At 35.9% G+C, this 24172-nt stretch overlaps 1 protein-coding gene and 1 long non-coding RNA gene across 2 annotated transcripts; one reads left to right on the forward strand and one right to left on the reverse strand.

The window, feature by feature from the left end:
• Nucleotides 1-7250: 7250 nt before the first annotated feature.
• LOC115953335 (carboxyl-terminal-processing peptidase 3, chloroplastic) lies at nucleotides 7251-14096 on the forward strand. Its single transcript, XM_031070945.1, has 12 exons — nucleotides 7251-7665; nucleotides 7770-7851; nucleotides 7928-8058; nucleotides 8173-8259; nucleotides 8662-8740; nucleotides 10652-10740; nucleotides 11576-11611; nucleotides 11748-11867; nucleotides 12006-12092; nucleotides 12205-12354; nucleotides 13214-13321; nucleotides 13655-14096. The coding sequence occupies exons 1-12, from the start codon at nucleotides 7321-7323 to the stop codon at nucleotides 13901-13903; spliced, it is 1563 nt and encodes a 520-aa protein (XP_030926805.1). The 5' UTR covers nucleotides 7251-7320; the 3' UTR covers nucleotides 13904-14096.
• A 590-nt stretch (nucleotides 14097-14686) lies between these two features.
• On the reverse strand, nucleotides 14687-15528 carry LOC115954256. The gene is made up of 2 exons (XR_004083859.1): nucleotides 15230-15528; nucleotides 14687-15071 (listed from the first exon to the last, which is right to left on the reverse strand). It is a non-coding gene; the product is annotated as an uncharacterized LOC115954256 (long non-coding RNA).
• Nucleotides 15529-24172: the final 8644 nt, after the last annotated feature.

The following is a 24172-nucleotide window of genomic DNA, read 5'->3' on the forward strand; positions in this document are numbered from 1 at the left end:
AAATATGTATATATATATATATGATGAAATGTATACAAGAAAGGGATAAGGGAAGGCAGGACAAAGGCAATTAACCCTACACTAGGTGTGCCAGGGAAGTAAGAGTATCAACCGATTTCCCACGGTGACGTGGGGCACGTAAGTTCACCCGCAAGCTAGTTCCCGCTCACTTTTACGAACTCCCTTGCAGAGTTCCTATTGGAATTGGGGAGACACGATATTAGCCTCATTGTGGGATTGCGAATCTTTAGGTAATAACTGGTCTTGAGGCCACTGTAGATACTATACATGAAGTTAATGTCATGATGGTTGAGCCCTAGACCGTACAGGTTATTTAAGTGAATCACACTATTAACTACCCTATAGAAATTAGGGAGACACTAATCGGGGCTAAGATCGTAGAAACTAAAGGTCCGAAGCAACATGGGGTCCATGGGGAATCTAACCCTGCCCTCGAGGATTGACATAAGGGGGAAGAAAACCACCCTAGGTAGCCTATCATTCTCAATAACCCCCTCATGGCAGAATTTGACGTTAACATCTCGGGGGATGTTAACCTAGCCCTAAAGGCCGTCAAAGCGGCCTGAGTCCTGAGAAGGTGTGCAAAACCCATTTTTAGGGGCAACTAAAAGAAAAACTAGGAGAAATAAGGGAGGACGAGGCAAGTAAGGATTGAGAGAGAGAAATGAAATAAACAATCTGGCCAAGGGAGGTTAGGACGTATTTATAGGGAGAGAGAGGCTTTAAACGCTTTTGGAGGGAAAAAAGTTAATAACTTCCCCTAATTATCCGTTACACGCTCGTGCCTCGGTATATGAAACAACAGTGAATCCTGACCATTCGATGTGATAGTTGCTGTTCTGCGTGTAAGGAACATAGATAGACTTGTCTATCACATTTAATGACTGGCGGTTGGTTTTTTTTTTTTGTTCCTTTTCAAGAAGGGCTAGTACACTGAGGAAATCATCCACCGACATGAGATCTTAATCCCGACCATCTCCCTATCGACAGGTGGAGGTTAACCACAATCCCATCCCCATGTCATGGGAATGAAATCCCCGGGGGGGGGGGGGGGGGGGGCTATTGTATGGGCATGATAAGGAGGCCCAGCCCATTGCACAGGCGCGATATGGAGGCCCAGCCCATTAGTTTAAATATATCGAGAACCTCGAGCCCAATAACAAGTAGTAGGCCACATCAGTCCAAAAATCTACTACATGTCGGGGATGTGACTGTTCGGCAACGGTAGTGCCTTAGGAGAAATTGCTTGCCGCAAACCAAATGGCAACGGGTGCAAGTTTCAAGATAGTCACACCTGTCTTGAGAGGTAGGTCCCATTTGGTTAGAAATGTGTCCCAGAAGGGCCCTACCCACCTAAAAAGCTTCCTTGTTATCATGACGACCCCATTTAAGGGAAGTTTATAAATAGAGGCCAAATGAGTGAGAATAGGGGTTGGAAAAATTAAGGGCGATAGACATACACGAGAGAAAATTGTGAGGAACAACAGAAGAGGAGGAACTCCTCATTAAGCTTGGGACTCCTCAGGGGATGCACAAAAAGGGGGTAGGTTGACATGGGTGGGACTATAAACTCTGTCATTTAGGCTGCTAGATTGGCCTCATGAGGTCTTCCCATTGTAGGAATCTCATTACCCACTTTACACAAATAAATTGGGGGCCTAACCTCAAGACTAACCAGTCACCTTGGGTAAAAAGGCTCGCACAGATTTCATTTGTTTAGGCAATTTTTTTTTTTTTTTTTTGGAGAATGAATCGTACGAAAAATACTTTTTGAATAATGACTCAATTTCATGTGTTTTGTTATAACCTTGAAATGATTTCAAAAACAATTTATATCATTTGATTTACATGAAAAATCATTAATGTTTTATATAATTAGTGCAGTGGTGGTGGATGTGGTGGCAATGATAAACGCCACAAATGTGGTTTTGGTGTTGGTGCAAAAAATAGAGATAGCATCGTGGTGGTAGTGGGTGGTAGTGGGGGTGGATATATGGCAATTGATATGATGGTGGTGGTGACGATAGTCATATTCAAAGTGACTAGCAGCCAAGAATAAGAGAAAGAAAGGAAATTTGGGTCATAATACTCTTGTTTTATTCTTCATTCTTCACTTATTAAATACAGTGTCTCAACAAAATCAGCAACAAAATATATATATATATATATATATATATTGATAATTATTAAACAAAGTATTACATCCGAATTCAATCTCCTAATAGTTTTTCTATGATTCTACTACGCCTCTTAAAGGTTAAGAAGTTTTTTATTTTATTTTATTGATAAGCCTATCGGTAACATAATAAGCAATCAAAATATTATTACTTGTGTGCCCAACCCAACCTTGACAAGGCTTATAACCTCATCCAACGGAATGGACTCCTTCAATTCCTCTTCTGCAGCTGCTTGAGATTCCTCAAACTTCATACCCACAGCTTCTTGCATCTTATTCGTATTTGTCTGAATCTTAACATTAGTGTTCACAAGTCACAACAACAACAACAAAAGGGGAAAAAAAGACCGTTCTCTCTTTAATTTGGTCTGTTTCCTATTTATAACATGAAACATTTTTATTGTCTAATTGTCTACTAGAAGATATGATCCCATTAAATCAAACGGAACGTGGATGAAAATCTAGTTGCTTAATGTTTCTTATTTGAATAAGTTGATAATATAACTACCCAAAGTAGTATCAAATATACTCCCAATGAGTTGAGTTAGATGGTCCCTTTCTCATACTCTTAAGTGTATGAAAAAGATGCAAGGACCTCTTTTTGAGCCCAGAGGAAGGAGTGTGGAATTTATGTAGTAATATTTTTAGCCAGTTAAAAAAAAAAAAAAAAAAAAGGTAAAAAAAAAGGATATTGTAGATCAATGAAAATGGGCGCTGCAAATGCAAGATGATAATGGAAAGGGGATATTCTTTTGTTAGTAACCGGCCAAGCCCAAGCTAGAGGAGCGTTTGTCATTGGGCCTGACCCAACGCAACTTAGTGTAGATCCTGGGTAAGTCATGACAGTTTTTGTTGGCAACTTAACATCCAATCCTCATTTAGGAGACACCAGAACTCTTGCGCGCTCTCTCACTCCCCCTACGAGTAGATGAAGATTGGTTCGTTGATTTGAAGATATTAATGTACATCAACAAGGAGGCAGGCAATTTGTAGGTAGCAGTTAGCTCAATTAGTAAAACTTTTAATAGTTAAATAAGATATTTGAAATTTAATATCTACGCTAAAAATTAATTGGTGTCTTAGTCATTTCAGTTCTCTAAATTTATTATTATTATTATTGTCTTAACAAAAAATTTCAAAAATCTAATATTTTCCACGCCCCCATATAAAATTAAAAAATTATAGAAAGAGAGAAAGACAAACAAAATAAGGTAAGGAAAACAATAGGTTGAATCAAACACATATATATGGTTTTGAAACCCGGTGACCAATAAGATGTGCATGGTCCAATGGTTTGCATGTGGGACATGTTATTTCACTTGCTGAGAGCAAGTTCAAGTCTTGCTCTGGTCCGAGTTTAAAAACAATGCACATACATGGAAGAGTTTGCAACAAATATGAGAGAGAGGGAGAGAAAGAGTCAAGATTTTTTGTGTTTGACGTGTAATAAATAAAGCTAGGGGTAATATTGAGTATTTACACAAATAAGTGAGGGTAATTTAGGAGAGGGCAAAACTTTATAACGTTCATATTTATGAAAGCATGTGTGCGGGTAGAAAACGCAGAGCATTAAAGTTTTACCAAACACAATAATTTTTTAGTTTGAAAATGTAACTGTGATTTTGGCCTTTGAACGATGAACCAAAAAATTCTGATTATCTAAAACCCGAGTGTGCTTCCATAAGTGTGTGTTAGGGAAATTCCTAGTTTCTCTACTATTCTTTTTTATAATTTATTTTTATATTCTTAACTTTTATAATTTTTGAATAAAAGGTTATATCCTTTTTAGAATTTGATCTATCATGGTTTTGACGTATTAGAATGTGGTTCAAGGAAAATTTAAATATTTGAGAGGTCTTATGGTCTATTGGCATCATGCTCTTGGTACAAGAGGACTACTGTTATATTTTATTAAATAAGAGAATTAGAGTTTGAATCATTCCTCATCTATTATTATAGCTATTAAATTAACTACTAAAAAAAGAAAAAGAAAAAGAAAAAGAAAGACAAGGGTTGGTGATGTACAACATTACTAGTAATACCAACCATTATCCATAATTAATGAACTTTTAAGTTTTTGGGTTAACTTATACTACTCTTTCAAATTAATTAAAACCAGAAAAATAGTGTAGGATGCTAGAGAGCTTTCATAGCTAGTATGTGTATGGATAGCACTGAAACGTGGGTTGCGTTTTGTAAGTTGCGTTTTTGTTTTTTTTTTTTTTTTCATTCAGCTGCAACAGGGGACAATAGTTACTGTTCATAAACAGTAGCAGCACTTTTCTTACTTTTTGTCCCTTTATAACATTAGTGGGTCCTTGCATTATTTATGAGACCCACAAATATCATTTTTCAACAATTTTTTCATTAAAAATAGGTCCCATGACACTATTTACACATTTAAAAATTATTTTACTATAATATTTTCAGTTTCAACAAAAATAAACCCAATCCAAAAAGATCCTTAGCACAATGTTACATAACTAGATTTGAAAAAAAAATTATATATATATATATAAATAAAATAAAAGATGAAATGACTATATTGATTATTGAATGTAAAGAATAATATTAAAATTATATGACTAAAGGCAAGATTATTCCATCACGGGGGCTTAGACAGGGTGATCCAATATCGCCCTATTTATTTTTGTTGTGCACTGAGGGGCTGTCTGCCAGATTGAATATGGAGGTGACTGAGGGTAACATCAGGGGGGTTTCAGTTAGGAGGGGGGCACCACAAATTTCCCATCTTTTCTTTGCCGATGACAGCATAATCTTCTGTAGAGCGACAGTGGAGGAGGGTAGAAGGGTTCTTAATGTGCTGGAAGATTATGAGGCCGAATCGGGGCAAAAATTGAATAAGGAAAAGACCTCTTTATTTTTCAGCAAAAATACAAGCCGGGAGGTCCAGGCCCAAGTGAAACAGTTATTTGGCGCCCAGATTATTCAGCATCACGAGAAGTACCTTGGGCTGCCTCCGCTTGTGGGGAAAGGAAAAAGGAAGGCCTTTAGCCGTATCAAAGATCAAGTTGGAAAGAAAATAGCCGGATGGAAAGGTCGTTTGCTCTCAAATGCGGGTAGAGAGATTCTTATCAAAGCGGTAGCTCAAGCAACTCCTACCTATACCATGAGTTGCTTTAAACTACCGGATACGCTTTGTAAGGAACTTAACGCCATGATGAGTAAATTCTGGTGGGGGCAAAAAGACAAAGAAAGGAAGTTGGCGTGGATTGCGTGGGAAAAGCTTTGCACATCCAAAGAGGAAGGGGGTATGGGCTTCAGAGACCTCAAAGCCTTTAATCTTGCTCTTCTTGCCAAGCAAGGGTGGCGAATCCAACAAAACCCAAATACCTTAGTCCATAAGGTGCTCAAAGCTAAGTACTTTGCAGGTTCTACTTTCAAGGAAGCCCAATTAGGCCATAGACCTTCATATGTGTGGCGTAGTCTATTGGCGGCAAAGGATATTGTGGTGAATGGAGCTAGATGGGTTGTAGGTAATGGAGAGAATGTGAAGATTTGGGAAGATAAATGGATTCCTACCCCGGATTCTTTCTTGGTGGTTAGCCCTAAAGTCCCTCTTGAATCCGAAATGGTTGAATGCCTCATTGACAAAGAATCTAGATCTTGGGACATAGATAAGGTGAGGAGAGTTTTCTTGCCTCATGAAGCAGATGTGATCCTGGGAATGACTATGAGCTCTCGGCCTGTTGAAGACTCCGTGATATGGGCATGGACCAAAAACGGCAAATTCTCAGTGAAAAGTGCCTATTGGGTAGCCCAAAAGTGGCTAAAAACCCAAAACCATAAAGCAGACAGTGGAAGTACTTCAGACAACTCGCGGATGTGTGCATTATGGAGGCTGATTTGGAGTCTAAACTGTCCAAACAAACTGAAACAGTTCATGTGGCGCTCATGTAGGAATATTCTTCCAACAAAACAACGATTAAAATCAAGGGGTGTTGATATTGAGGTGGGGTGTGATTATTGTGGGCAATGTGAATCTGTTGAACATGTTCTATGGGGTTGTAAATTTGCTGTTGATGTTTGGGGAGAATCAAGACTTAAGCTACCTTTTTTGCCTTACCCAACGGATGTGTTTTTGGAGGTTGTGTGGGAGGTTAGAAACAGAAAACCTGAGGTTGACTGGGAGCTGTTTGTGGCCACGGCATGGGGATTATGGAACCAAAGGAATACGGTCAAGTTTGGGGGACAACGTAAATCTGCCCTTAGACTTTGCCGTGATATGGAGGAATATGTGAAGGAGTTTAGGCATGAAAATCCCCCCCCATGTAAGCCTTCTAGACCTTCTACTCCCCCTTGGAAACCGCCAAAACAGGGCTGGTATAAAGCTAATGTGGATGGGGCTGTCTGTAAGGAGAGAGGCTGTTGTGGCATAGGTGTAGTGATCAGGAATGCAGAAGGGCAGCTGATGGGGGCTTTGAGTAAATGGCTGGCCCTTCCTCTTAAGGCCTTGGAAACTGAAGCTATGGCAATGCAGGTGGGGATTCATCTTGCGTGGGATCTGGGATTGAAGGATGTAGTGTTTGAAAGTGACTCGTTGACAGTAATTTCAGCCCTCTCAAGCGATTCCTCTCCTCCTTGGTCGATTCAAAAGGTGATTGAAGGAATCAAGCAAGACCTCAAGTGTTTCAACACTTGGTCTGCAGTCCATGTTCGTCGTAGTGGGAATATGGCTGCCCATCTCATGGCAAAAAATGCTATTACAGTTGTAGATAGTCTTGTATGGGTTGAGGATATCCCACCCGTTATAGCTATGCAGGTCTCAAAAGATGTATCAAGCATGAATGCTGTTTCTCTTTAATGAAATTCCAGAGGTTCTAATCAAAAAAAAAAAAAAAAAATTATATGACTGAATTAAATATAAGACAAAAAAGTGCAATTTGCAATTTTATAAAGAAAAATTGACTCAACTATAGTCATACATACTGGCTGGCATACGCAATAAAGCTTAGAACCACACGCAGAGGATTCATGTGGGCCCCAATCGGAATCTCAACAACACAACGTCTTCCTTTTACTTCTACGTTTAGCTATAAACAAAAGGCCAAAGTTGAAAGCTTTACTACTGGACATTAATTCGTGAGAGTCTTGCCTTGGAAATGGTAATGGAGGCTCTACGACCAAACTTGAATCTCAAACCAACCCATTGCACATGCACACCAACAATCTCAACCGAGTTCCTAAGACCCACTTCACTCTCACTCCGTTCTCATCGATTTTCATCCTTAATAATAAGAAGCAAGAGGTGGAGGAGTAAGTTGAGCTGCATGTCAAGGCACAAATCAGACCCATCAATTTCTGAGGAACAACAACTGATCAAATCAATTGGAAAGGGCCTGTTTGGGTTTGCCGCTGCAGCAGCTGCTTTACTATCAGTCTGTTATGATTCCCCTGCTTTCTCTGAGTCTCTCACTGTCGCTTTTCCTGTTTCACGGGCTCAAGAGGTGTTCTTTTGTTTTTGTTTTTGTTTATATGGTCGTTCAAATTAGTGAATTTCTTAGTTAAGTAAATAAGGTGGTTGTTTTTTATTTTTTTTGTGCTATGCTAGGTGAATACAGTTCAAAGAACTCTTGTGGAGGCTTGGGGTTTGATTCGAGAAACATTCATAGACCCAACATTTAATCATCAAGGTATCTTAGTTGTTAAGGTTTCATTAAATACCTTTGTGTTTTTGTTCCTAGTTCGTGATAATTCTTTGTTTTGTAGATTGGGATTCAAAGTTGCAACAAACAATGGTGGAAATGCTTCCCCTGAGGTCATCCGATGCGGCGTATAACAAAATCAGTGCAATGCTCTCTACTCTTGGAGATCCATTTACTAGGATTATCAGTCCTAAGGTCTAGTTCCCTTATATATTCTTAATATCACTATGCTTTCCTTTTCTTAGTTCTAGCTCTTATATACATATAAATGGTATTATGATTTATCTAAGAATGCTATTTTACTTGCAGGAATATCAAAGTTTCAGAATTGGAAGCGATGGAAATTTGCAAGGAGTCGGCCTTTTCATAAATGCTGAACCAAGAACGGGCCATTTGGTTAGTCACACAAAATAAATCTTTTCTTTTTTAAATCTTTTCATAGCAGTTACAGTTATTTACTGGTTGATTTTTGGAAATTAGACAAATTTCTGCTTTAAAATTTTCTGTGTCCTTTTTATACGAAAACCATAACTAGTGAGAACAAGGAGTTATCTACTTTCCCTGTGAGGCAAAATCCTTGGTGATTTCATAGAACATGATCAAAATTTATTGCAATTTATTTTCATTATATGAATTTATTAATTTAAGCAACCTCTATTAGATTATGGATTAATCCAAAAAAAATTCATTTAAGAAGGGGGGAAAAGGGAAGAGAGTGTAAATCTAGATGTTTCATTGCTACCATTGCTCATCATATGTTCAAGCACCAGATTGATTTCCTTGTTGTTGACATTGCAGGTTGTTTTGTCTTGTGTAGACGGTAGCCCAGCTGCTCGTGCTGGCATACATGAAGGAGATGAGTTGATTGAGATTAATGGTATTCTGCTAACTGAGATTTCCCTTTCATATGGAATCTTTATATATAGTGATTGAATGAAATAATGACCTTGCCCATCATGGTATGCTGTTGCAGTTACTTCCAAGTCCTATGCACAAGCTTTCTCAAGGGAACACCTCTTTTTGAGGTTTATAAAATTAGCATTACAATTAGTCTTTAGTTGCCGTATTTCTTTGCTTATATATGCTTAGATTTCTGTTTTTATTACTGAAAATAGAATGTTCCTTGTCCCTTTTTGGGAAGCATTATGCATGTGTTACTGAAATTTTTGGAGGATGAAAAATTGTAGATGTCAAATGGCAAACGCACATAAAACTAGAGTTCTTGTAGTTTGATGTTTGACTAGTTTCAAATAGTTTTACCATATCTTTTTGAAGAAGAACCAGCTCAAAACCTGGCTCCAGGTATTTATATCGGCAAAAATGTGATCGCACATTTGTCTTAGGTTCCATGAATGGCAAGTATGTGTTGGGCCTTGTGGAGCCTAGTTGTGTTTGATCTGGATTATGACGCGACCCGAAATAATATTGTTACGGTTTTTAATTAGAGATTTTCTGAGGCTTAGTTCATGGAGCGGAGGCTTGGGCCAATAGGCTTTTGGCCCGTTTTGTAGCCCACTGTGAAACTTGTGGTCAGGATATAAAAACCGTCGTTTTGGAGATTAGAGTTTTGACGTGTTATGAGAGAGAAAATTCGACTGCCATATCCTGTATTTTTCCTTGAGGATAGTGAAATCCCTACAACTCCATGGACGTAGGCAAATTGCTGAACCACGTAAATACTATCTTGTGTGTGATTATTTTTCTTGGTGTATTTTTTTTCTCTATTTTTGCATCTCACAAATCTAAGAATTTCATGCGTATTCCCTTTAGTATGTAGGTGCCTTCCTGTCCTCACAAACCTCATGCACAAGGTAGGCACTTCCAAACAAGAGTTCCTGTATTAGTATCCCTTAACAAGCATTCTTGGTGCTGAAATAATGATAGTCATACACATAAATTATGATTATTAGATTATATAATGCCTGTGGAATCTAGTAAAACTTGAATGCTCACAAGTAGAATGGATATCCATGTTATAACCCGAAGAATGGAACACAAATGACAAGAAGTAATTGTTCTATAATATGCATACTATTATTATTGCTTATCAAAAACATAATTTGCATACCACATCGCTAATTACCAGCAATTCTGCATCTTTGATATCTCTATAATTAATATGGAGATCTCAAAAAGCGGTCCATCTGAAGCTATAACTGAATTCTTTTGAAATATAAGAGACACACCATACAGTTCTTATGTCTCTTGTATATATAGGATTCATACAAGAGACACACCAAAAACTATCATAAAAAATTAAAAAGATAAATAAACTCAAAACAAAATGGATAAAGAGCAGCAATTAGTGGCACACATCCAATAATAATGGGAATGCAGGAACACAAAAGTACATTTCATTTTTAATTTACCTTGAAGTACACCATAGGTTTGTAGGGTATAGTTAGCTGAAACTAGAGCGAGTAAAATTTCAAGGCACATTACTGCCAGTATTGGTAGCGGGCATTTTCATGGTACGACAACTCAAGTATTTATTTTTTTGAATTGCTATTGCATAAATACTTAAATGGCTAAGTCTAACCACTTGCTTTGGCACGTCTGCAGTTATTTATACAATTTTACTTTATCTAAACATTATCCCACTCAAAGTTTACAATGCATGTTGTTGTAATCTACTATTTTCCTTTCAATATGTTTTTCTCTTGATTGTCTATGGAGAGCAATTTGTTTTCTGGAGAGGCTGGAGGTTTCTTATAAAGGGCATAATTTTTCCAGCCTAATATTCATCAACTTATGTCATCTGAGTTTTGAACTCTCTTTGGGATTTCAGGGGAGAGGCTTGATGGTGTTGATAGTGAAGCAGCTGCACAGAAGCTTAGAGGGCGTGCTGGAACAATTGTTACTGTAAAAGTCCACAGTGTAATCATCATTCTCTCTCTCTAACATAAATTTTCTTTTTTTTCTCCATTCTGATACATGTTGAGGATGACCATTTAAGAGTGTCATAGAATTCTTTAGCACTTATTATGCTAAGTTTCTTTCCGTACTACTAAATTTACAAAGAAGAAGATTCAATTATATAGTGTTTTTCTATAATAATAAGATCAGGCCTTTATTTTTTCTTATACAGAGAATTAGTATGTTAATCTATCAGTACGAAAGGAGAATACTGAATGTATATTGCTTCCAAATTTTGGTTCATACTTCATGGTATGCTATGGATTCTCAATTCTGAGTCACCAAGGATGTTGAATTTGGAAGAATTTGACTATTAAATACTTACCAAAAAAGAATTTGACTCTTATGTACATGCAACAGAAGACTTGGTTAAACATAGCATTCTCCAACTGCTGAACCAAAAATTGGCCTCTATTCTTCATTCCAACTTTAGAGTTTCATGTCTGTTAGTGAATGCCTTTTAGCTGAATAATTTATGAGGGATGATTAACCTTAAGTTGTGGAAGAATGAGGACTGTTGAATTTTAATTAAATAAAAAATGCAGGAAGATTAGAACATTCAAGTCAATTCATTTTGTTAGTACTTGTGGACAAGCTTGTAATACTAAGACATCAGACACTGCATATTTATGGTAAGTCTCCGTATGTATTTCTTTTTTGGGCTTGTTGGCTGATGCAAATACTTTCTAAGCAGCAATAATTGTTCTTGATTCTGGGGAATTTTTCTTTTTGAATTGTAATCTGATCTTCTTAACAATCTCACATCCCTCAACTAATACAGTTTTCTGTTTTACAGAGCAAAGATTTGGGAAGTGATTCTAGTATCAGAGAGGTAATGACATGGAATTGCTTTCTTTCTGACTGTATAGAAAGAAAGCCTAAAATTATAGTTTCATGCACTAGCATGCATCCGCCCTGGCTTGTTATATTCTTTAACTGATCTGGAAACTTGCATTGTCTGCTTGAAGGTCAAAATACCTCGGGAGTACATTAAGCTTTCTCCCATATCCAGTGCCATCATCCCTCATAGAACAGCAGATGGCCATCTGACAAAAACTGGTTATGTGAAGCTGTCAGCTTTCTCTCAGGTAGTTATAACTTAAGAGTTCCACGTCTTTTTATGATTTTGCATTCTATAAGGAAATCTAATGGATCATTTGTTAAGTGTTCAAATTATTTCTATGATTTTTATATGAATCATTAGAAGCCTTTCTGTTTGATGACAGACTGCCGCTGCTGATATGGAGAATGCAATTCAAGAAATGGAAAGTCAGGACGTTCGTGCATATATACTTGATCTGCGGAACAATCCTGTAAATTTTCTTACCTTATATTTTCAAATGGAAAAACATACAAAGTTCATTTTCTTACCTTGAGTTTTAGTTCCATAATTTTTTTTCTTGCTTCTTTAAACTCATTCAACAGGGAGGCCTGGTAAAAGCAGGGCTTGATGTTGCTCAAATATGGCTAGATGGGGATGAGACTCTTGTGAATACAATTGATCGGGATGGGAATATGTCACACATCAGCATGGTCAATGGGCATGCTATAACTAATGATCCTCTTGTTGTGCTTGTAAGTATCTAACTTTTATACGTGTAAACTTCATATCAACAGGAAGCCATCTAAATAATTCTTGATTCTCCGATGTAGAAGAACTTGCATGAACTTCACTTAATAATTTTTTGAATCTGTGCATCATATCCTAGAATCATATTAACAAACGTATGTGCAGATCAATATATGATTCACATATAGAACTTGTTTGATTAGTCAATGAATTTGAAAGGTTCCCAAGTTTGTGTTCATGCAAGTAAAATTGCAAAGAAATGAACTTGAAAATGATTAGTATCCAATAAAGCTAGGTCCATTTTAGGATTCCAGTTCGATAACTTTAAACCAATTTATTCATTTAAAAAGTTTGTTGTAATTAAAACTTTTCTGTTCTTGGGTTTGTCTTATAAAGATCAGCACTGGGTTGAAGCTGGTTGAATTTTTAACCCAAAATGACCTTGGCCGGCCAACATGGATCAACATAAACCGAATTATTTTCATGCTATAGATGTGAGCTCTCTACATGCTTTTGCCAATAACCTTTAGGTCAAATGGCATATCATGTTGTTTACAATGGATTTACAACGGAGATATTTTGGATTCAAATCTCCCTTTGCCCACTTACAATGCATCAAAAAACTCTCGTTTTGGATTCAAACCCCCCTTGTATCATTTTAAACTGATTGTTTTATCGTTCATTCTGAAAAATATATTGATGTTCTAGTTTATCCTTACATGTCTGAAATTGATATCATATGCATGTTGGCCTGAGTATTTAGTGATAAAACATGAGAGGGAGAGAACATAAAGCAATTTTTTTGGGGGTACAGTATCAAGCCCTCAATAATTATGACTGCATATTAATTACCACTTGAAACAGGTCAATGAGGGAAGTGCAAGCGCAAGTGAGATTTTGGCAGGAGCACTACATGACAATGGTAGGGCTATTCTTGTTGGGCACAAAACCTTTGGCAAAGGAAAAATTCAGGTATTTTTTTATTCTTAACTTATAAAGAAATACAGATTCTTTACCTTATTATAGCACTTCCCAAGGATTTAATATATTCAAGCAATTATCTTTGATTGATAATGCTCAATTGAAAAATATTAACACAATGCGTGCTTCTAATGAATTCAATGGCAATCAAACACTAGAACTTCTGGTTATACAATCCCTGGCATGTTCAGTGCTAACTTTGCTCTTTCTTATCTGCATCACTACAATTTCTAACCTTGCACCTTTGTTAAGCTTAAATCACAGGCCACCATAACTGTTTTGAGCTTATGTTGCATGGTTTTTAACTGATGAGTCTTAATACAGAGTGTGACAGAGCTCCATGATGGGTCAGCTCTGATTGTAACAGTTGCGAAGTACCTATCTCCTGCTCTACATGACATAGATCAGGTTGGCATAACACCCGATGTGCAGTGCACAACAGACATGCTAAATTCTCCTAAGGATTCGTTGTTAAAGGATAAAAGCTCTATTTCATCACTGGAAACTGATTCCTGTATCATGGTTGCTGAGCATGAGCTGGACATTCAACAGTCCAAAGGGACTGCCACTTGAATAAGTAGCTTCTTACCATAGAAAATCAACGTATAGATTCTTTAGAAGAATACACACATTACATAGCCACAACTTTCTGTTGTGCATGTGCCTGTCTATTGTAATTTAATTAATGGTGACACTAGAACTAAGTGTATATGTATAGGTTATTCAAAATTTAGAAAAGAAGTTTGCTCGAATTTTTAGTGATTTTTTCACAAATTTTTTACAAGCTTTCGACTATTCTTTCTGGTATCAAATGGTATTTATTTCAAAGTTTAGTTGAGATGATTTTCATTTTAGCAGCCCTCAGAGACCCGATAATCATATTTCAACGAAGAAATAGTTAAAAAAAAAAAAAAAAAAAATTAATATATGCTTCATGGAATCTTCATTTCACTGTACCAGATAAAAATAAAAACTAAAATGCAATTTAATCCCTTGGATATTTACTGCGATTGTGAAATTAGTCTCTAATGTTTAATTTTTATCAATCTAGTCCTAAAATGTGTCAATCTAGTCCATCTATTAATCTGCTCCTATATAAATGAATTGAAAATATACATCTGAGAAATGCGACATTTAATAGGTTTTAAAATAATGCGCAAAAAAAAATATATATATATATATATATCTGATGAATAAATTTTTTTTTTAAATGTTAGGTTTTATTTGTTAAAATGGCTATTTTTAACCAGCTGCACTCGTTCAGAATGTCTTAAAAGAATATCATCAAGAAATAACAAAAACTAATAAAGTAGTGACTTTTTATAAAAAGTCATTAAGATGTATTATAAAATTCAATTAGTAAAAAGGAATTTTATTATTATTAACATCATGACCATTATTTCATCGTTTAATGAAAAAATATAAATAAAGGAAAATAAACAAGAAAGAATGAATAAAATGACAATCCAGGTCCCTCACAAATCGCAAAACCAAAGCGAGACAATAACAACCCATTAATCAATAGAGCGAGCGAAATGGTAGCTCAGTGCTTAAAGAGAGCAAGAAGAGAGAAGACAATAGAGAATCCCATTACAGCGGCAGAAAGCGGTGTAGAATAGCCGGCACCTGTGTCCATTGAGGGAGAGGGAGAGGGAGACGACGCCGTATCGGATGAAGCCATAGAGAAGAAAATGAGAGCCACCAATTGCAAGAAAAGCATCAATGCCTTGGAGTTGCTAGCCTGAAAAGCCATATAGATGGACAAGAATGAAAGAAAGTTATTGTCGAATTGAAATTTGAAATGAGGTAGAAGACACAGTGAGAGTCAGTTGATCGATCAGGTCAGAGGTATATATAGATCGAGTATGATATGTGATTATTTGTGGTTTGATAACATACATATGTATATATAGAGAGGAGAATATATGTTTTGTACGTGGAGCCATGCTGAATGTTGAGACAGCTATTGCTATAGCTGTTGCTGAGTGAGCGGGTTGCCACGGTTAAACGAATAGTTCCAAGTTTCAGTAGGTGGAGGATGGGTTGATGGGATGGTCGGCACCTAGTTGGAGATGGACACGTTAAACAGTCTTAGTTGGAGTTTTGCTGTTATAGTCGGTTGGGTTGGGATATTTGCCATTTAGGAAGGAATGTGAGACCATACCAGTCTGACACAAGTCACAGACCTCCATGTGCTAACCTATGTGCCTTTCTTTCTTTCTTTTTTGTTGAGTTGTAGGTTACTTGCCTTGGAGTCTTGTGTATGTAATGTATAATGTATCCACCAAGAAAATCAGAAACTACAAGAATACTGGGTCTGATAATTATTGTTAAGCCCATGCTATATTTCCCCATCAGGGTTATGCTCTAACTAGGTCGGCAGGGTCATCTTTTCCTCTTCTACTTGGCAAAAGAAGATGGGTCCCATGGACTTTGTTCCACCTTAATTAGGAAGGAGTTGGATATTCACTATATAATTGCATAGGTTACTTGGTAGTCGAAAATCGAAATATTGATGTCTAACCTATTGTTTTTCTTTAACAGCAGCTGGGTCCCACTAATAAGTGGGTTTGCCATAAGGGAGAAGAGACATATACCCGCTATAGGGTATATCTTCTCTCAATATTCAGGGAATAAAACTTTTTTTTTGGGGGGGTAAATTCTAGTAAACACCTTGAGGTTTCAGCTAATGTCAATTAGGTCCAACACATTTCAAAAGTGATTAATTTGGTCCTTAAACCCTAGTTGGGTTGGTCCCTAAACACTGTTAAGGCCGTTGCTTTTTTTTTTTTTCCCCCACACAAACCTGCTTCTTGTCTCTTTTTTTTTCCCCCACACAGACCTGCTTCTTCTCTCTTCTCTCTCCTTTTTACTCTCTTCTAAACAAATTTGATTTGGCCCCACCTCAGTAATATCCTTGGATTTTTCTTTCTCTTTCTCACCTTGATCCTATCCAAGAGACCCACAATAGCAGTGGCTTAGTGGTTCCTTTGATTCTCACAGCCAAAACCCCACTTTCCCTCTCTAAACTCAGATCTGTTGCTACCACCACAGGCCATAAAATCCAGCCAAACGATGGCATAAAAACCCAAATCCAAAAAACCTATAGCAAACCACTAACAAATCGAAACCCACAACCACCTCCACTACAAATCTACCTCATACCATAACCCACCTGTAGATACTCGATTTTACACCCATAATTTAATCTTGGAAAATGTCTAGAATGACCATTCATAGACCCGGAAAAATCATAGTTGCATTAATTCATTCATTACATATCATAAAATGATCTTAAGATTCTAACAGTCATGACAATATGTCCGATTCTCGAATCAGACTATCGGATTGAAAGATATCATATGATCAAGTTTTCACAGTCTATATGCATTTTGTTTGGATAGAGTTGATCATGTGTGATTAAGTTAAATTAATTCTGATTGATTAAACAATTAAAACTAATTAAATAATTCTGTGATTGGTTGTTGGTTTTTGTCAAAAATAAGCCTACTTGCATGGGAATAAAGTGGATAATCAAATAACAAAGAAATTGTTGATAATTAAGTCTTGTTAGAATATTTATCTATTAGATAATTATTACTTTAAAGAATTGATCATCAAGAAAAATGGATTAATTTTTTAGAATATGAATTAAAAATGCGTCTAGGTGCAATTCTTGACTCAAAAATCCCAAAAAAAAGTCCAAATCGAACCAAAATTGGAAGAGGGGCTTAGCATCCAAGAGGGCCAATCGGCACGCTTGGAGTGCCGATTAGCACATGGGAAGTGTTGATGCCGATTGGCACAAAGTCGAGGCTCGGCCTGGGAACCTTGTAATTAGGATAAAACCTATCTTTTTCGAACTTTTGGGGATAACGACGCATTCTAATTCGTACTTGATCTGATTCAGCTTATTTTTCAAACATCCAACCTCTATAAATAGAGGAAAAATATTAGAACGTAGGGCCCTTCTTTTTCTAACTTCTTCGCTCCCTTGACGTTAAAGACATTCTGGAAGCCTTGCCTTTAAGAACTTCTTTTTGTAAGTAAAATATTTTAGATCTCAAAGAGATGAAAATTTCTTTGATTGCTAAAGTATTCTTCCATTGAAGGGTATATTCATGCAAGTAGGTATTTAATTTCGTTCTTGCATTTATTTTTTTCTTTTCTCTTATTTGATATATTTTTCTTTATGAATGTGTCTGATGTCATTACAAATATGATCTTGTTTACAATTCATTTATGCCATGTTTATATGTATAGTTGGAATTTTTTTTTAGTTGATTAACATGTTTGTGATTTAATTCTTCTTTAATTTCAAATTTTGCAATTAATCACTACCATTTTTTTTATTAAAAAAAAAAAAAAGATCTATATTTTCATTAAATACAAATCTGAAATTTTTTCTAAACAAAAACAAATATGTATTTTCATTAAATACAGATCTGAAGATTTTTTTGAAAATTAAAAAAAAAAATTTGTATTTTCATTAAATATAAATCTGAAATTTTTTTCTAAACAAAAACAAATTTGTATTTTCATTAAATACAGATTTGAAAATTTTTATGAAACATTTTCTAAACAAAAGCAGATCTGTATTCAATAAGTGAATATGAGTTGAGTGATTTATGACTTCTCTCATATCTCATTTGTTTGTTGTGGTTTCGTCATGGATTGCCAAAGGAGGAGATTGTTAGGACATATGTGATTCAATGTTAGGAACATATGTCACTATTTTATGTAATTGGCTAATCCTTTGACAAAACGCACTTTACTTGTAATTGCGTAAATCTAGGACAAGTTTAATGCTTCAAGAAATAAGGTTTCAAGTTCAAGTGTTAAAGTCATTCAAGTTTGTCCAAGAATCAAGTGTGAAAAGTGCTGTTTATTAAAGCTCTACAGCTAGCATCTATCGAGACTTAAAGCTATTTGAATCCCATGGCTCAACAGTAACTCGACAGATAGGGTATCTGTTAAGGTTTATGAAACTCAGATTTTCGAATCTGTTTTTCTTCCAATCCGTGATTATATGTTTGGGTTTTCTTTTCTCACGACCCTAGACATATATAAGGATTATTTTAAGGCCCGTCAAAGGTGACAAAAATTGCATAAGTGTTGAGCAAAGTTTTGTCCAACTAAATTGTGACCAGAGACAGAATTTGCCTTAATTCATATTTCTTGTGAAGAAGCTACTGTGTTTGTACACCGCAGGGTTTTGTGACCAAGAAGGCTCTTGATCTTCATTGTATGATGAACTGAAGAACTTTGCAGCCAAGAACCTTCTCTAGTTGGTGATTGAAGTTGCATACTGGGATCTACACAATTGGTTAGTCACGTACTGGGAACCGAGCATTGAAAATGAGAGATTTTCACTACAGAACAAGTCCAATTGGGTATTGGGGTAAGGGTTTAACTGTAGGTTGGTATAAGGTACTGAGATTCCTTTACTTGTAACAACTTGTTTTGATAATAGTAGATTCTCAGGAATGGTGACCTTAAAATTATTCGGTGGGATTTTTGCCGTGTAGGTTTTCCCCATTCATAAACAAATTATCATGTTAATTTAATTTTCACTGCATACTTAGTTTAATTGGTGATTTGTTTGTGCTACCATGTACATTGCATGTTAATTTAATTAATTAATAAACTTGGCTAATTAATCAATTAATTTATCACAAGGGGTCAATATGTTTTTGGCCTATCATAAACAACCCCAATAAGGAAGAGGAAAATACAACAAAAAAATAAATACAAAAAGGTTAGATGGATACAAAAGAGGCAAGGAAGACCTTATAATTAAGCGAGCCTAGCCTCATCTTAAACCAAGTTAACAAAGTGTTAAAGGCTTTACTTGTTACTGATGATGGCATGAGGAATGAGGGTGCTTGGGCAGCATTGGGCTAGTCACTTGGCTTCATGTTTTCTCAACACATTCATGGCTCCTCATGCCAAACTAGTAATGCTCCTAAGGGCTCTTTGAGGGGGACCTGCCTAGTCTCCCTACTCGAGTTAGATCGATGAACAAGATGAAGGGGCAGCATGTGGAGGCATCTTGCTCCACATGATGCCCCAAGGCCATGGCAAAGGAGGGCCATGGTGGGTAGAGATGGATTTTGATGATGGGTAGCAGCAGGTGGTGCTGACCTTATATGGTGGTGTATGACATTAGTAGCTTAGTTGCTAGTTTCTCGTGTGTGGGTTTGGTGGCTTAAGTGCTAGGCAGAGCTGGGTTGCTAGTTTCTCATGTGTGGGTTTGGGCTAGTGGGTGCTGGCTGAATTCATGGACAAATGTTAGTGGACTGATGGCAATTACTTTTAATGTTGTTTGTGGGCATGCTGTGTAGGCTGTGTTGCTGATAGGGGAGGCCTTGAGCATGGGCCAAGCCTCCCAAAAATATGTTGTGTGGGCTGTTGGAGGATAGGTAGAGGCCTATGGTTTACTGAGACATGGGTTGTGCATGTGCAGTGGTAATTATCAAACAGTTTCTAACTTTCCTGATGATCAAACCTACTATGTAGGGGCTAAAAATGTGGAGAGCAGGCTAAGACAACATCAGTTGAAGGTGTCTTAAGTCAGAACACAAGTGGCAGATTGTCGAAGACCCAGGCAGTTACTAGGCAGTAACTGCCATAGTAGTCAATTCTATGTATTTAACCCTAAGGCTATTGGGGTTGTCAACAGCAGAGTGTATTTTTGGCTATGGGAAAATTCTATGTAATTCTCTAGGCTTGTAAAGGGTTTCCTTTGTACTTGAGATTAGGTAATAAAGATTGGGGGTGGGTTCCATGTAAATATTGTGTGTGTTGTGTGTGCATACATCCCTATATAATTTGTTCTAAGTGTTACTACAGTGTGTGTGTGTAGTGTTGGCTAAGACTAAGTCAGGGACTAGGGCCATCATATACAGAAAATTTGAGTGAAAAATTGACTCTGTGACACAAAGGAAGGTGGATCATGCCCAAACCCCAAAGTCAAAAGAACCAGTGCCTTGTTAAGTCACAATGCAACACAAGATGGAGGACTTCATTTTCAAAGGTCATAAACTTTCTCGAGTTAACTTTGGTTGGAAGGTTATTTGTTGCAATGCATCAAATTTGTCCATTAAGAGGATAAGATAAGAATTTCAATCAGAAAAACTTATTAAAACAACTACTTTTGCGCATCAACAAGCTGAAATGAGAAGACTCGATTTCCCAATTATCCTAGTTAAAGTGCCTATCAACTCTCTAATTTTTGGGCCTTCAGCCTTATCGGATTTGCTAAGGTTTGTTTTATTTTTTTTAGGGATAATTATGAGTTTTATTTTAAAAAAAAAAAGAATATATGAGTTTTAAACTATGTTTAGCAAGTCAATCATCAGAGTCATCAGACTAACTTGATGGATAATTTAGGATTTTTTTAGGCATTCTAACTATTGGGCCTTATTTTTAAGCTTTATTTAGAGCCCATTTGGGAATAACTTATTTAGCTAAAACTGAAAACTTTTTATTGAAAATACTATAAATAAAATTAAAAGGTAGTTGAAATAATACAGTAAGACTCGTAAATAATACTAAAAAGTGCAATTGGATTATTGAACCCATGAATAGTAGTAAAAATAAGCTGAATAGTAAAAAAAATTTGGTTTTTTAAGTCAATGCCAAACGCAACCTTAATATGCTTAAATTTCTAGATTTGTCCAAGGATAATTACAAGTTTTGAACCAATTTTTAGCAACATTTTTTTTTTTCTTTTGAGAATCAATTTTTAGCAACTTAATAATCATATGATTAGGATTTTTAAAAATACTACGTAATTACACTTTTAGAAGTAGATAAATACTTAAATATTGATCATAATCACATGATTTTAATCCTAATTACAAGAATGTTTCTCATTTATTGAAATTAATGAATGTTTCTCATTTTTTGAATCCAAGGTATCGTTTTGATCGTTAGGAGTTATCTTGATATTTGGAATTAAGCTCCTATCTAACAATTCAAATAACATTTTGCCATTTTTAACAAAATTACCATTTTACCCTTAAAATGAATTAACCTTTGGTTGTAAAATGAGATTTCTAGACAATGAATGATTTAAATGACACTCTTACCCGTTTTCTATCAATTCCTATGGGAAAGAGAAATGGGTGAAAAAGGAATGGTAGAAGAGAATACCATAGATACATTGATACAAGAGGATATTCATTTCTCCATTTTTACCTTGAAATCAAACTTTCAATTCTTATAATTTTTGAAATGAAGGAAAATGAAGTTGAATTCAACAAAGTTTTCATTGAAATATCCATAATGCCCAATCCCATTCTATTCCTTATACTTATTCCTTTTTCATTTCATTACTTCTTATTTCTTGTGATTCATTTCATTCTTTTGTAAACTCTAAACGAGGCCTAATTGATACGTTTTGGCAAAGTAAATTCCCTATCACAAACAGTTCCAATTCTGATGAAGTTGATATATAACAAAAATGTTTCCCAATTTATATTAAGGCTAACGCTATATTAACCTTTTTTTTTTTTTTTAGAATTTATAGCAATATCCGTCTGAACTGGTAATATTATTTTAGATAGCTGGCATTTTGGATTTTTTCTTTTTTCTTTCGAAAACAAAATAAAACTAACACAAAGAGGACAAGAAGTATGAATTATGCAGAGTAATAACAATAAATCCTTGACAAACCAAATAATATAACGTGTGTAATGATAAAAGAAGAAAGAATCAAGTGAATACAATCTCCCATATATATATATATATATATAGAAAAAAAAAAAGAAGAAGAAAAGTGAATACAATCAAATCTCACTTCTCTATAACACCATAAAAATCAACTTCTGTGCATCCAAAAAGCTTCTTTGGTTCAAAAAATTCAGATCTTCAGCAGACCAAGAAGAGAGAACAAAATAGATGACCTCAAAAGGGCACCGGAGATGGGCAGAGAGAATGCCGCTCCGGCGTCCATCGGAGCTGGAGCCGGAGCCAGCTGGCTATCTTGAGCCGAGACCGTCGTAGCCTCCAAGCTTACCACAATCACCAGCACCAATATCAAGGCCTTGGAAATGCTAACTTGCGCCATGGCTAGCTGAAGATCACAAACGAATTGGAGGAGTAAATATATAGACAAAGACAAAAGAGAAACAGAGTATATATAGAAGAGTTGCGTTGCGTTGCTTTGCTTTGCTTTAGTTTAGTGGGAATGGCAGAAGGTATATATATAAGGCCAAGTGTACGGCGTGTGGACCCTATGGGGGAAGCTGTGACAGCATGTCAAACGGGTGGCAACGGCTACTAACAGCGCAACTTTCAAATCATGCGTGGCATGTGTGAAAGTGTGGATTGTGAATTAGGTTGCCGAATATATGTCGGTAGGCACATGGGAGACTCATGAATTATGTTCCATTAATTTTTTTTAGGATAAAATCTAAAACTTTAAGTTTCAATATTTCAATCCTTTAAGTTTTGATTTTGTTATTTCAATTATATAAGTTTCAGATTTTATTAATTTAGTCTTTCGTTAACTATTTCCCTTTACTTTGATTAAAACGAAGCCATTTTGGTTTTTTTTCTTAATTAAAAAAGAAATGAAAAACTGTTACTAAAAAAAATTATAATAAATATGAAAGAGTGAAGGAGGCAATGGAGTCATATAAGTCCTTTGCTTGATATCGAGCATCCAAAAACAATTCGGATACAATGCCACTAATGATAAATCAAGCAATATTCACTAGAACATTCCAAACAAAAAATATGATAAAAATTTCATTTTATGAGTGAAAATTATGAACTTAATGAAACTATTATAGGCACAGTAATGAAAACAAAAATGATGCCACTGCATTTGGTCATCGCAACTAAACTACAGATCATTTATAATTTCTGCTTTGTCGTTCCAAAAAGATAGATAGATAGATAGTCAAAAAAGCCAATAATATATGATCTGAATGTAAAATGTTAAACTAAGAAACCGAAAGAAAAAAGTACTAGCAATAAAGAAGTATCTAGGACCGATTTTAATCGACGCTCGATGTGGATGACCCACTTGCGACGATAGACCTAGACAACCTTGCCCTTGCGAACCTTGAAGGTGCCATGGACGACCTGGACCTCATTGTCTTTTCACATAGGCATGGATCGGACGTTGTATATGGATTTGAGCTCGGTGGCGACAGGTGCGCTCATGTGGACTCGCCTCACGCTTGATGGGGTAGGTGAAGTGAGCCTCACTTTCTTTCTCTTTCCCCCTCTTTCTTTCTCCCTCAGTCAATCCCTCAACCCCTTAATTTTTTTCTCAGAAATCGATGGAGGGTGGGGGTTTTTTTTGTTTTGCTTTTACTTGTAAGGGTTTTTTTTTTTTTAATAACAATTTTTCATTTTTTTTTTAATTACGAAAAACAGCCCAAATTGACATCATTTTGGTCAAAGTAAATGGCAATAGTTAACGGAAGTTTAACGGATGACTGAATTGAGAAAATCTGAAACTTAGAGGGTCAGTTTTGGATTTTAACATTTTTTTTATATGTCGATCAGCCCGTTAAATTTTTTTGCAAAAATTAGTTACAGAAGTATTCTTTTTACACCCCCCCCCCCAATAAAAAAAGAAAAAAGAAGAAGATGATTTTTCTTCAATATTTATTTATTTACTACTCTTTTCTTTTCTTTTTTCTTTTTTGAATTCCGATTTCCCAACTATTCTATTTTCCCATTTTTAAAGCACTCTTACCAATAATAGCAAGATAGAAAAAAAATGATTAGTTTTACACATTTTTGCTTAAAAACTACACACATCACTACATCAATTTATTTATAACACTGTATATTTACATGGTTATTATAACTTTCTATATT

The sequence above is a fragment of the Quercus lobata genome, chromosome 7 (genome assembly GCF_001633185.2).
Source record: "Quercus lobata isolate SW786 chromosome 7, ValleyOak3.0 Primary Assembly, whole genome shotgun sequence".
Taxonomy (NCBI): Eukaryota; Viridiplantae; Streptophyta; class Magnoliopsida; order Fagales; family Fagaceae; genus Quercus; species Quercus lobata.